At 35.1% G+C, this 14175-nt stretch overlaps 2 protein-coding genes across 3 annotated transcripts; both read right to left on the reverse strand.

The window, feature by feature from the left end:
• Positions 1–249: 249 nt before the first annotated feature.
• Positions 250–3755, reverse strand: LOC136803631 (protein rogdi-like; the record flags this gene model as incomplete). The annotated part of the gene is made up of 7 exons (XM_067060365.1): positions 3610–3755; positions 3061–3132; positions 2729–2759; positions 2286–2334; positions 1260–1314; positions 906–989; positions 250–345 (listed from the first exon to the last, which is right to left on the reverse strand). Coding segments are annotated over exons 1-7 (423 nt in total), but the record flags the coding sequence as incomplete, so codon positions are not given.
• A 238-nt stretch (positions 3756–3993) lies between these two features.
• On the reverse strand, positions 3994–13860 carry LOC136804174 (MIF4G domain-containing protein-like). Of its 2 annotated transcripts, none has more exons than XM_067060898.1 (3): positions 13730–13860; positions 5316–6049; positions 3994–4672 (listed from the first exon to the last, which is right to left on the reverse strand). In XM_067060898.1, the coding sequence occupies exons 1-3, from the start codon at positions 13767–13769 to the stop codon at positions 4487–4489; spliced, it is 960 nt and encodes a 319-aa protein (XP_066916999.1). In that variant the 5' UTR covers positions 13770–13860; the 3' UTR covers positions 3994–4486. The 2 variants fall into 2 exon arrangements, with proteins under 2 accessions (XP_066916999.1, XP_066916998.1); XM_067060897.1 differs by having other exon boundaries at positions 13700–13860.
• Positions 13861–14175: the final 315 nt, after the last annotated feature.

The raw sequence follows: 14175 nt of genomic DNA on the forward strand, positions 1-14175 counted from the left end.
CCTTTTAGTAAATAAAAAATACAAAGACCCTTTTTTCGAGTGAAATCTAGTTTTCTGATCGGAGCTGATTTTTCTTCTTAGTCATATCTCGATATTATTTTACCAGGGGTTGTATGCATGTGGCGTGCGATTCCGTGGTGCGCGCGCGACAAAATTACTTTTCCGCTCTTTGTACTTCCCGCGCTGTAAAANTTCAAAAATAGTCTACTTCAAGCCTCTTTAATCAAAGTCTTGGAAGTCTGACAATACCTGGTTGACCCTTTGTTTTTCAAGAAGTGATGAATTGTATTCTTGTTCTTTCAGTTCTTCAAAAGCCATCTTCAAATGATTGCTCGTATCTTGTAGCTGAAACAAAATTGAAGTTATTACTAATTAATGCAACTGACATTTTCTACAGTGGACCCTCTATCTTTTAATGACCTTCCCTTTGAACATAGATCTTCCCCGTAAATTTGATCAAAGTGACAAAAAGAATTTCTGTACTATTCATTCTTATTTTTTTGACTGGCCCTAAATTCTTTCCAACAAGATTGATTTTCACTAATTCATTTTTAAAGGTGCAGAATTGATTATTATAAGAAGATATTCAGACCAATAGAAACCACGAAGGTGTACCATGTACAGATTTGCGATGAACCCCGATTTATCATGGTTGTTGTAAACCCCCTTTGATATTTAACCTCCCCCTCCCCCACCTTTCAAGTCTCATCTAGGTTTGCTTTTTCTAAAAAAACTTTATCAAAAATTTTATAGTTTACTGCTTTGAGGACTAAAAATTTTTCTGTCGACGCCAAGACATTTTTATGATTTGTACCTAATCTTTGCATCCTTGAGTCTCAAAATCAATTTAGCCATCCCTGGCAATTTCGCTAAGAATTTCCCCTTTTTGAACATTACATTATTACCTGTTGCAATTTCCAAGGACATTGTTCAAAGATGAAAGTTCCAATTCCATTGCTGGCATATTTTGGAAACTTGAATTTCAATTCCTGGAGAATGAAAGAAAATCATGAATGCAAAATGGTGTCCTCCGTTTTTAAGGGTGAAATATCAAAATATTCTATAACATCTACCAACCAGTACAAACATCTGACGAAATTGAAGTTTTTTAATGATCAGAATTTGCGCCTTGGTACAAAAAAGGCATATTGGGGTCTAACACAAATATGCAAACACTTTTCACTTTGGAGAAGCCCTTATTACTTTATTTCAAATAAGTATGAATGAATGAATGAATACTCATAGACGACTCAACATACAGCTTTGATGACACTATCCCCAGCAACATTGATCAACCCTTTCACCGCATCTGAACTGAAGGTGAAAAAATAAAAGTGAAATTAATTTTGCATTACCTAGAGTGTAAAGACAACTAATAAAAACAAAAAAACTTTAGGCTTAAAAGACTTGATTTTCATTTCTTATGAAAGAAACATAATGTCAGTCAGGAGTAATACCTTAAATAAGGCGTATACCTTGTTCAAGTAAGAATTCCAAATTTCTATTGTTTGATACTTCCTATTTAGGAAGTAGTGGGAATATTTTCCAAACTAGGAAAAAGGGCACTCTCTCGTCTATACCATTGGAAAGAGCACGAGAAACTGAATTCCCATGGTGATTTTTAGAAAATTCCACAGCCGGAATTGATCACAATCTTCAATTTTAAAACAACCTTAAAGTCTAGTCTACATGAAACGAAATCGGCTTTTTTAAAGGGTGTAGAAAGAGCTTTACACAAAAAATACAAAACAATTTAAAATGGTACCCGACGTTTTTTCAAGAAATCTTTAAAAATACCTTGAACAAGGTACACCTACCTTAAACAAGGTATATGCATGTACCTTGTTTAAGGTACATCCTAAACAAGGTATACACCTTGTTTAAGGTATTATTAACTATTCTTCTTTGCTTCCTGTCTTCTTCCCCTGAATTTATGGTTCCAAACCTAGTTCCAAAGATAAAACAAAGATGAAAAAAGATTCCGTCTGTAGATTTTGATAATTTTTTCACTACTTGGTCAATCAAGGACTCCTCTTTCCTTTGTGCTAAAATTCAACATGCCCTTTTTTCTTAACACATTTAAAATCGATGTTTTTTGAGGAAATCTTAAAAAATACCTTGAACAAGGTACCCCTACCTTAAACAAGGTATATACATGTACCTTGTTTAAGGTACATCCTAAACAAGGTATACGTCTTGTTTAAGGTATTACTCCTGACTGAATGTAATTTCAATAAAAGTACAAAAATGCCAGTTTTTCAAATACTTTGAGGACCAAACCTTACTTTGGTAATGACAGCAAAAAGTTATTTCCTTTAATTGTGTGTGCTGGGCCTAAAATGAAGAAAGAATCTAAATCATTTATGGTTAAAATAACAAGTTCATAGAATACTGTTGATAAATACATGAGAAAAATAATTTTGGGCTAATTATGGACTCTGGCTCTATCCCTGAGTTGCTGAGTTGCTAATCATATGATAGAGAACTTATTGTACTGTTGACCCTCTGCGACATAGCAAGTCAAATAAATAAAAAGACAAAGGAGTACTATAGAGAAAACTTTGTTTTCAACACAAATGTTTTAAGGTCTGAGCAAAAAACCGCGCTCACCCAAATCAATGATAACAAGGTATAATTGTTACTAATGCATATTCAGCAACTTTCTCAATTGAATGTCAAATATGGGAAAAACAGAAACTAAATTTATCTTAAAGGTGAGTTCACCTACTTGACAAAATGTTGACTTTTTGAAGACAAGCCTAAAAATGAATTTCTAATTTTCAATAAGAAAACGGATTATAGTCTTATTAAAGACGAACTTGACTTTGAAGGAAGAATAGCTGAAAGTCATAATGAATGAGCATTTACATTCCATTCTTAACTTTACAGCAGCCACAGTTAACTTGTGTCTTTAAAAGAGAATTAAGTATTCAGAAATCTTTTAGGAAAATAAACATTGGGTCAATTAAAAATAGATTCCATACATTATCATTCACTACAGCAATGAAATTGTTTTCTTCACAGAGAGACTGTTATCTACTATGGATTTACTGAAAGTACCTGGATGAAAGATTTGAGCTGTTTTGTCATGGAAGGAACTTCCTCAGCCAATAGCCATTCATATTCTCCTCTCTTGAAAATAAAATTAAAAGTTTGAGTTCAGTCGGGGGGGGGGGGGGTATGTAAACATTGCCTTAAATCATTAAAAACCTACAAATTATGGGTTATAAAAACTTCATCATTTATGGTTTTTAAAATTTGCCTTCGATTTTAACATTAGGCTTACCTGAGAGTTTTTAGACTAGGATTGCCTTTTATTGGGGTTACTTTCGAAAGTGAGTGAGGTGTAACTTCCGTAGCCTCTAAACAGCAAACTCATCCGATCTGCTATATATTATGCTAGTTGGCTAGAACGGAATGACTATCTGACTTAAAGATAAATTGTTAGTTGTTGTTTAAAGGCTTTGAAAGTTACACTTGTGAAACTCCAGATGACGGTAGTGGCGGCTTAATTACCTTTTGATTATAAAAACTCCATAGAAGGCAGACTGAAATCTTTAATAAAGTTATCAAACTTCTATCATAATAAACACAAAGATATAAACATACCAAGACTTGGACACTATCCACTTTAACATTTGACATTTTGTGTTTTTTCCAATCGTCAAGTAATCATTACAAAGAAATTCAGTTGTTTTTTAATTTTACTACAATGTTTTTTGGTTAACTTCTTACTGTTTTTTGTTTATTGTCTCCTAAAAAAAAAGATGAGCAAGATAAAATTGAATAACTTAATAACCCTTGAATAAACGCCCCTCCTCAAATCCAAAAAACTTAATGAACATCCAGGGTGTTTATTCAAAGTAGTAAGGTGTGCAATTAAAAAAAATAAACGAAACTAATCGCTAGAGAGTATATTAATCTAATATAGATGCATGCAGTACCACGATGAAAAAAGATTTCAGGAATTTCGAACAAAGCAGGCACAAAGCATTTCAAATTAATTGATAATACTTTTTCTAATCAATAGAAATTACATACTTTATAAACAATACGCTCATTATAGAAATTGTTACCTAAAATTATTAAAATATATAAAAAGAAACCAAAAATATTGGATAGGGGTAAGATAGTTAACAAAAGCATATGCAATTTATTTAAACCAAAGGAAAAATATATTACTCCCTCCTTCTGCATAGAGCTTGGAGATGAGGGTATTAGGGATCAATTTTGAAAAATAAAATCTTATTTTTACTAGGACAATTTCCCACATAAAAATCGAATCTATACATTCTTTTCCTTGTTTTCTAAATTTTCATACGAAGAAGATATTCCAAAACAAATGTAGCTTAAAAAAGATCCTGATTTTTTAAAGTACTGTAATGGGTAATTATTATATGATATAAATAAACATAAAATAAAAATGTAAATAAATCCGCATGGGTTTTTCATGATAAAAAATATTTGTGAGATCAAGAAAATTTTGTTATTGTCCTTTTGCCATTAGGTCCTGGCTTAGATCATCATAGAATGCAGTGGTGTCTTGTGATAATTGCCAATTTGCTGCCCTCAATTCTACCAGTTGAACAAAACGACATTTGGATGATGGAAGCATTCGATCATCCGAAATGCAAATTTCACGCACACGAGTCATGATGTCATCCATGTTTGACTAACGAAAAAGTAGAGAAACATTTGTTAACTATACCCACTAGAGTAGAAAGGATAAATATTATTCTGAAAAGTGGACCTATGAAAAATAAATCTTTAAAAATTAGAATACAAAAAAGTTAAATTCCTCTTTGTAAACGATTGATTAGTAATCCTCAGTAAATAATAGTTTTTGATTGAAAAAAGGCACATTCTCGACGTTTTTTGTTTCGAAAAATCTCTCTATTCTTCCATCTAAAAAGAAGCTGTGGCAGTGCAATTTTTAAAAAGAATCTATGCAATGCAAAGTCTCTTTGTTTTGTTGTATTGAAGAAGTCCCTGTATTGCTATACAGGGTGTGGGAGAGAAAGGAATGGGGGCAAAGTATCCTGCACCGTAGAGTGCAAAAAGATGTAATAGTGCAATCAACGATTAATCGCACTCCTCTAAACCAATCAGATTTGAGTAATTTTGCACGACTGACAATTAATTTTAAGATTAAAGCCTTTGTTAAAAGTATATATATGTTATATATCAATGGCCAATAATATGATTCAATAGTCTGACATCCCCCGGAGAAAGGAGATCATTCTGATTAGCAAAATAGGATAAAATGTACTAAAACGTCTTTAGAATGAATTTTGTGTTTATTTAGTTTTACATACCCTATTGTCGCTTTCAATGACTCTACCAACTCTTTCCATTTCTTGGAAAAAATAAAATGCATCATCTTCAGAAACATGGTCTTCTTTAACCAAATCTTTTAAAAGATCACAAACCGGGTTATTTAACGGTTTCAGAGGTTGATGCTGCACCTTCAAAACATTATACAGCTCACATAATAAAACAGTTAGTCCATAAAATTGTTCACGGTTTAATTCTTTGCGTTTTTTATATTCTGCTTGGATAGCTGACAACAAAGGTGATCGTAACAGAGGGTTTAGTTGCTCTCTTATCCAGCAAGCATTACACAGTTGTGCTGCCACGGTGGCAAATTCGGGATCTTTAATTGCTTTCCCACAAATAATTTTTGTAAAATCATTCATTATGCTTGCTCCATTATTGTTTTTACAAAGTTCAGCTATTTTTGAAGGTAGTTGACTTAAAATTTCGGATTTTTTCATTGACTCTACTTTTTCTAATAATTTTGAAATGTCTGCACTATTTGGTGAGTTTGACAGTGGAGTTGAAGGTTTACTTTGCCCATTTGTAATAGTTGGTTGATTTCTATTTGAGGAAAAAAGCTTTTGATCCGGCTTCTTTTGAGTAGGAGACAATGGTTTTTGGTCCTTCTGTTGTGACATTTTATTGGGAGGAGCATTGGAAGCATCTTTGACTGGTGTCGGCTGTGTTGGTATTCCTCCAGGTCTTGATGGAACTTGGTTGAAACCTAAAATTCCTGAAACAATAAATCAAATCTTTGAATCTGTTTCTTTCCTTTGACTACATAAATTTGCTCTAGTTCTATGAAGCCAGTCAGCTAGGACATGAAAACCTGGTTTTCTATTTCTCGAGAGTAATCCTAATAGTGAACTTGATGGTAGATCTTAAATTTCCATTTCACCTGTGCTTAGTTCTAATATTTTAAATGCTTTTTAAAAAAACCTCTAAATGCTAACCCTAAAAGTACACAGATAAGTTATTAGATTTTATTGTCAAAGAATGTCACACCCTAAAACAGAAATGTCAAATTTTCAAATGTTTTGATTGCAACGTAAAGTATTAACTTTTTTTCCCCCGCGTCTCAAGTATTTTGTTTACAATTTAAATTCTTCTTATGGAGAACATGGATTTCCCGTAACAATTTACTTTTCAATTACTTCAGGATTTCCTAACATTCAAGAATTTTTAAGGAAAATCTTGGATTTTCCAATACGGATGACCAAATAATTAGGACAATCCTGCATTTTCCAGAGCCTTTTTTAAAATTTCTCAGGATTTCCAAGTGAAAAAAAAAATTCAAAAACCCTGTCGTCCACAGGGCCAGACGGTGTCAATCAAACAAATCAAACACCGAATCAATTGAACACAATCAGATGCAATTGAATAATTGCGATTCAATTGTTGAACCCAATCAAATAGTTATTTTGGAGAATGCAACGGCCTATTGAATAAAAAATTACTTCACAATACATTACTTTCCCTCAGCCAATAAAAACGTGATAAATTATCTTGTCTCTAGGTTGTGGAGTAATTAGTTATTCAATAGGTCGTTGCGTTCTCTAAAACAACTATTGTAATCCAATATTGCCATTCAATTGTTTTGATTTCTGTTTAATTGAATTCAATTGATTTATATGCTCTCATACGGTACTAATGCACTCGCTCTCCACACTACTAAAGTTCTAAAGGAGTGGGCCATTTTTGTTGCAATCAAACTTAATTTATAGAAGTGTATTTCTCAGGTCTATTGACCTCTGTGAAACAATCTTACATCTTTACAATTTATAGATCTTATCATTCCATTCGTTTGTCAATTCTAGTTTGAATTTCCCTACGGACGGTGCATTTACAACATTGGTTGCCAAACTGTTCCAAGTATCAATGCTCCTATAGTAAAGTGAATTCGTTTGCTATCCTCTAATGCCGTCTTCAGCAAAATTCCTCTTTAATTCGAGATTGTGCTTACGTTGAGGTCGATTTCGAAGAACGAGTTTCTGACATAGGGAAGATTTATCATAGACATTAAGATGTTTATATACTTCCACCATGTCCCCGATTTTACGCCGGATCTTGAGGCTGGGTAGGTTCATGACTTGTAAACGTTCTTCATATGAATGGTTTCTATAACCACCGACAAGTCTTGTGGCCCTACGTTGGACACTTTCAATTGCATCAGAGTGTTTGATCAGTCGTGGAGACCAAACAGCTTGCGCGTACTCAAGGTGAGGTCTCACAAATGCAATGAAAAGTGTGCGGAGCATCTCGGGAGAAAGAAAGTCGAAGCTTCTATTAATCAATCCAACGATCGAGTTAGCCTTCTTGATCTTGGTGTAGATGTGTTCTTCGAAATTCAATTCACTATCAATAATCACTCCAAGATCCTTCTCTTGATCAACATGTTCTAGGACAGAGCCAGCGATCTCGTAAGGATGTGCATGTTGAATGTTCCAGAATTTCCCTAGTGTCAACACGTGGCACTTGTCAGGATGGAATTTCAACAACCAGTCACCAGACCACTTTTCCATTGCCTCGATATCGTGCTGAAGTCTAATTGCATCTTCAGCGTTATTTATTTCTTCAACAAGCTTTGTGTCATCGGCAAAGAGAAACATTTCTGAGTTGGTAACTTCAGCTAGATCATTGATGTAAATAACGAAAAGGAGTGGACCTAAGGTTCATTCGTAAAAACACTGCAAAACTGATCCTGTAGGATGTCAGCTTTATCCTCATCAGTAAAACGAAGTGATGATTTATCATTTGGATCAAGGAGAAGAGGGGAAATTTCCATTTTGGTCTTCATTGAGTTCCGGATATGCTTCCAAAACTTCTTAGGGCTTCTTTTTGCTTGACCACAAATTCGTTCTTCTAGTGTTCTTCTTTCTCGTCTGATCTTTCCTGTAACCTTGTTTCTCGCATTAGCGTAAATAGCTCTATTTCTCTGTTCCGAAGTTGTACCTATTGATCTTATCCATTTGCGATGAAGGCGACGTTTTTCTTTTAAGCTTTGTTGAATATCTTGATCGATTGCAAAACTTCCCTTTTTTCCGTAGGCATGTTTCCCCTTCGTACGAGGAACGTACCGATTCCTAAGCTCGAATAATTTATCTCGCAACATCTTCCAGCAATCATTTACGTTTGCATTTTCTGCTTTTTGATGGAAACCTGTAACCCAGTCAGAGTTCTCAAGATGTCCTTTCATTGCTTCAAAATCTGCCTTATTGTAGTTATAGTTTTCATTAATGCATTCTGTTTCAAGGTAACATTCGAACGTAAATGATAGAACACTGTGATCACTTTTATGAAGTGGTGAAAGATAGGTTATGTTGCTAACCTGGCTTTCTTCATTTGTCAGAATCAGGTCAATAATTGATGGCGTATCGGTACCTCTAGCTCTTGTTGGTTCATCGACGTGTTGGTAAAAGAAGGAGTCTCTTAAAGCTTCGAGAAATTGTTCGTCTTCCTTCGTGTCATCGTGAGGAGTTGACCAGTTTTCCCAATTGATATCTTTATAGTTGAAGTCACCGACGATACACTTATGACTGTATTTCTTATTCATTGCTATTTCCTTCAGAAGAAGATTAAGTGCTGTATTGTTTTTTGCTGATGTTGGCGTGTTGGTTGGACTTCGATACATACATCCAAAAAGCAAAGAATCCGCTCCTTTGAGTTTGATTTCCAGCAAGCATACCTCCTGAAATTCACTATTGGGTGTCACTTCGACTACATTTTTGATCGATTTATGTGTCAAAACGATGATTCCACGTCCAACATTATTTAAGGCATTTGTTTCGTAGGGTTCGGAGTAGCCTTCAATGTGGTAGTCTTGTATGAGACGTTCTTTTTTCGAATGTTTCGGTTTTACTTCACAAATTGCAATGATATCGGGTTGTTCTTTTGAAATCACTTCATTTAGTTCTTTTCTCTTTATTTTAGTTAGTTGGTCTGCATTAGTATATAGTATGTTAAGGTTTTTTCGTTTGTTAGTTTGTTCGTCTTTCTTCTTTGTTACGTCTTTTTTTCGTGTTTGGTTTATTGCCGATCTTTGGCGTTTATCTTCTTTACACCGAATCCGTTTTTTGCAAAACCCCGCACTCTCCAGACTCCATCTTTTTCGGTTTGATTTCGTGCCTTAGCATCTTCTGCTGCCTCTTTGTACTTTTTTCTTTGAGCTGGAGTTAGATCTTCGCAAATGCTCATCCCCTTATAGGCATCAATTCCTTTTAGCGCTGGGAGATTTCCAAAAACATTAATTTTCTCTTCCTCACTGTTCAGAGTAACAATGAGGGGACGCTTTTTCCCGTCTACTGATTTGCCAATTCTTGAGATATACTTGATGTTAATTTTGACGTGGAGCTTTTCTAAACTTGTCAAACATAATTGAAGGGACATTCCCAAGCTTAGTTTCGGACGTATATATTTGCTGGAATTTCTTTTCACATTCAAATACTTTAATCGTAGAAATTTTAGTGAGACTAATTTTAGCGTATATTAGCGAGTCAGGAAAATCTTGATTTTTTTTGGATTTATTTTAGTGAATCACGATTTCAAATAATTTCGCGAGGATAAATTTTAGCGAATACTCGTATTGCATTATTGATTGAATTCGTTTTCTAGCATTTCTTTGCACTGAAACCCTTCCTATTGATAAAAATGTATCAAGACAATATAACCAGAAATTTCGCGCGGATAAATTTTAGCAATCTGTCGATTCAGCGTGTTTTAGCAAGATTTATTTTAGCGGAAATAGGGAAGACTTGCTAAAACGCTAAAATTAGTCTCGCCAAAATTTCAACGATTAAAGATCTGATTTATTCCGTTTGATTAGTTCTTTATTAATAACGGTTTGAAAATCGCTTTAAATTTACCCATTTTGCGGTAGTCTTACCCAGTTGACGTGACAAATTTCAAATGGAAATAATGCACTCAACAGTGAAGTAAAATGCGTCAATTTTTTATGTATAAAAGCTGAAACCCTTTATCTTTCGATATCTGTGGTAAAATCTCCATATATATTTGCGAGATACAGGGTTGAAAAAAGGCAATGCCATTTTTTGCAATGTTGTTTTTTTTGCAAATTTATTTTCAGCGCCAGTTAATTTTGACATTGCTTTGAATTAACGTTAGGATTGCTTACACTACAATAACTTCTAATGCTATTTTTAGGCGAACCCGAAAAAAATTTTGTTTCCGGTCCACCGGCCGGGTGAAAATTTATTTTGTTGTCACCCGACCGCATTTTTTTCGTACATCATCGTTAGGGTTAGGGTTAGTTTGTTTGTATGAAAAACTTTTGTGAATCAGTTTTTGAGGCGTGTGATTTATCGCACCAGATCGCACTGATATTTTATATTCTACTGTAAAATGCACGCCTAGAAATCACTTGGAATGAAGGTTTTATCCTGATCATAGTTATAGAAATGAAATTTTATTCATCTCAAACTAAACCCTGCATTGTTTTTTGTTAATTCTTGCTTGCAACTCAACTTTTAAGAATGTTTAAATATACAACTTGGTTTTTATAAGGACACTGTCATTTAAATGGTACAAAAAATAGCTGTTTTTGCACCATCTTTACACCCCTGACTAGTTTTGAAAATTAAAGACTCGTAAATGTCTACTAGGCCCTACACTGATACCTGTGGTTAAGTTAAAAGGTCCGTTTTCGGACCCATGCTGGTCCCGTAACTGTAAAAGGTATACTTAAAGAGATATAAGCTTTTGAACTGCGGTCCTAAAAAGGACAATAAATTGTCCTAACTGAAAGGATAATGAGTTATCCAAGATCAATAAGTCTTGATAGGGTGCTCCGATCAAGTCGAAATTTGGTACACATGAAGAACCTTATCCTACAACAAGATTCCAATTACAAAATCTTGTAAAAAGGTCCAAAAATGGACAATAAATTGTCCTAGATGTTGTAAAGTATGGGCAATTAATTGTCATCAAAATCAACTTTAAAACAAAAATTCATTCAAGATCCTCTCAGATCAGACTCTAAATATCTCAAACATAAGATGATTAAAATGAAAATCGTTGAACGGCCCCTCTGATGGACAATCTGTTGTCCTAAAGGCAAATGTATTTAAATTAACCACTTTTTGTGCTCTAACGCTAGGGATTCAACCATTTTTATCTTTTCCAAAATAGTGCCAAAACTATTAGCTTATATAAGCTAAAATTTTGCACAAAACTGTATGAATGGTTTACAATTAGTGTCCAGATAACAGATTTTGGTTATTCGGTCCCAAAAAGGACAATAAATTGTCCTTTTTCTAAAATATAACAGTTAAAGTATGGAAAATTAATTGTCCTAAATATGGACCATTTAACCTATATCTGACTCTAAAACAGCTACAGCTGGTAGTTATTATACCCCAAATCATGACAAAAAACATGAGGGATAAGTCAAAACAGGCCATTAAATGGACAAAATGTTGTCTTGTAGTTGCGGTAAAAATAGATAGACTATGGAGCTTTTAGATATCATTTGCAGGACAATTTTTTGTCTAACTTTGGACCCTTTTACATTCAAACTAATTTAGTATTTCTTAGTTTATATTCTTACAGTATAAATTAGGAGAGTTGTTCCACTCTTTTTTATTATAGCTCTACCTTTTTCTAAAGATAAACGAAAAAATACTACGTCCCAACAAACCACCTCTGGCGCTAAAAGGATACAGGAAATGTGTGTAATCTGTTATCGGAGGTAATTTCCTGATTTACATTAACAAATTTGGCTTTGAAAAGAAGCTAATATACGGTAGCAGCGGAGCAGCACAAACTTGTCGAACAAAATTGGTTTATCGAACTGATCGAACCGAAGCCCATTGATCGAACTTTTAATCGAACACTCACAATCTTTTAAAAAATCTTAGAGTTTGATTAATTTTTTCAATCAAACTTTAATTGTTCGATGGAGTTTGATTAGTTGGATTGATCGAAGTGAAGGTGGTTGAACAAAATGTTTTTGCTGCAACCATTTTTAGTAAAGAGTAAAAATTGAGGTTAATAATATTACTGCTTTGAAATAACCTACACTACTACTACTATACAGTTTTTACAACCTAATTAAGCATTCTTCTAGATGTAACAAAATCAGTTAAAAAATTGAAATTATAGATAGAGCCAGACCCCCGCGCTCGATAGGATCGATCATCGAAACGGCTCGATGACGGATCGATATGTGATCGATGGATTACTTAACGATCCGGATAGGAGATCGATAGAGGATCGATACTCAAGATTTTTTTAAGCTTATGATTAGTTATCGATTATTTATCGATCTATCATCGATCTTTTATCAATCTCGATTTACGATCGATAACAAATCGATTAACGATCGATGACGAATCGATTAACGATCGATGACGAATCGATTAACGATCGATGACGAATCGATATACTCGATTGAAATAGTACCTCGATAATGGATCAACGAAGGAAGGACAGTCAGGCACATCCTGGCAAATGAACGGGGTGAGCATTTGCATGGGGTATTCGTCACCCAGTGTAAATGAGATAGGATGTCTCAGGCTAAAAGCGTGAAAATGAATAAAAATGAACTTCAAACTGAAAAAGGGAAAAAAGGAAGAAAACTGGGAACTTTATTTTTTCATTAAAAGTTTCTTCAATCTTCGAAGACAAAATCGACCCATGGAAAAAAAATTTCATCTATGCAGTTCTTTGAAATGAAGCAAAATATTTCCAACCCGGTTCAATTAAACTGGGTATTCGGCGCTATTACGTCACTTTCGTTTTCGACCCCGTTCATTTGCCAATGGTCGCAAGTGAAAAATACCCCGTTCATTTGCCAGGATGTGCCTGACTGAAGGACCCTGCCGACGCACCGGACTTAACGAACACCGGACACGTGAAAGTCCGGTGTAAAATGAGAATTTTTTTTACCACCGGACAATTTCTACACCGGACTTAAGGAAGTCGGATGTCCGGTGTCGGAGAAAGATATTTTTTTCCCACCGGACAATCAAAACACCGGACATGACCAGTCCGGTGCGTCCGGTGTTTCTTATTTTTTGTTTCATAAATGTCCGGCGTCCAAAATTCCCTGTATGCAACACCGGACTGACACCGGACTTATTGCGTCCGGTGTAGCGAAAGGATACTTTTTGCCACTGGACAAATACACCGGACAGTCCGGTGCGTCGGCAGGGTCCTACGAAGGATCGATACTCAAGACTTTTTAATGGCTGAATCTTCCATCGATCTCCTATCCGGATCGTTAAGTAATCCATCGATCACATATCGATCCGTCATCGAGCCGTTCCGATGATCGATCCTATCGAGCGCGGGGGTCTGGATAGAGATATATATATAAAAAAGTGTATGAAACAAAACCTAAATGACGGTACGCCAAACAAAGATATACCTTCAGTGCTTACACACTTAGGATACCAACCTCTGCCTCTACCCCTTCCTCTTCCTGCTGGAGCTGCCATGATAAAAACTGAAAAAGTTATGGTAAAATTGGAGAAGATCCTAATGCTGCCAACCGTCCTGCTTGCTACCCACAGAAGCTGGAAATTTTGACAATCTATATTAACCCGACCTCGACCTAGACCCTGACCCTTGAAAAAAGGCCGACCCTCGACCCTTGAAAAAGGCCGACCCTCGACCCTTGAAAAAGGCCGACCCTCGACCCTTGGAAAAAAGCCGACCCTCGCGACCAAATAAAATAAAAAGCCGACCCTGGGTAAAAAATGCTTATAGCGACTTTTATAAGAAGGGGCCCTTTTTTCGGACGGAGTGGCGGAATTTGGCGAAAATTTAGACGGAATTACGGAAATTGGGTTCTCTGACGGAGACGGAAAATTAGACAATTTTAGTGCGGAAAAACGGAATTTA

Source organism: Clytia hemisphaerica, unplaced genomic scaffold, assembly GCF_902728285.1.
Source record: "Clytia hemisphaerica strain Z4C2 unplaced genomic scaffold, Clytia hemisphaerica genome assembly, whole genome shotgun sequence".
Classification (NCBI taxonomy): domain Eukaryota; kingdom Metazoa; phylum Cnidaria; class Hydrozoa; order Leptothecata; family Clytiidae; genus Clytia; species Clytia hemisphaerica.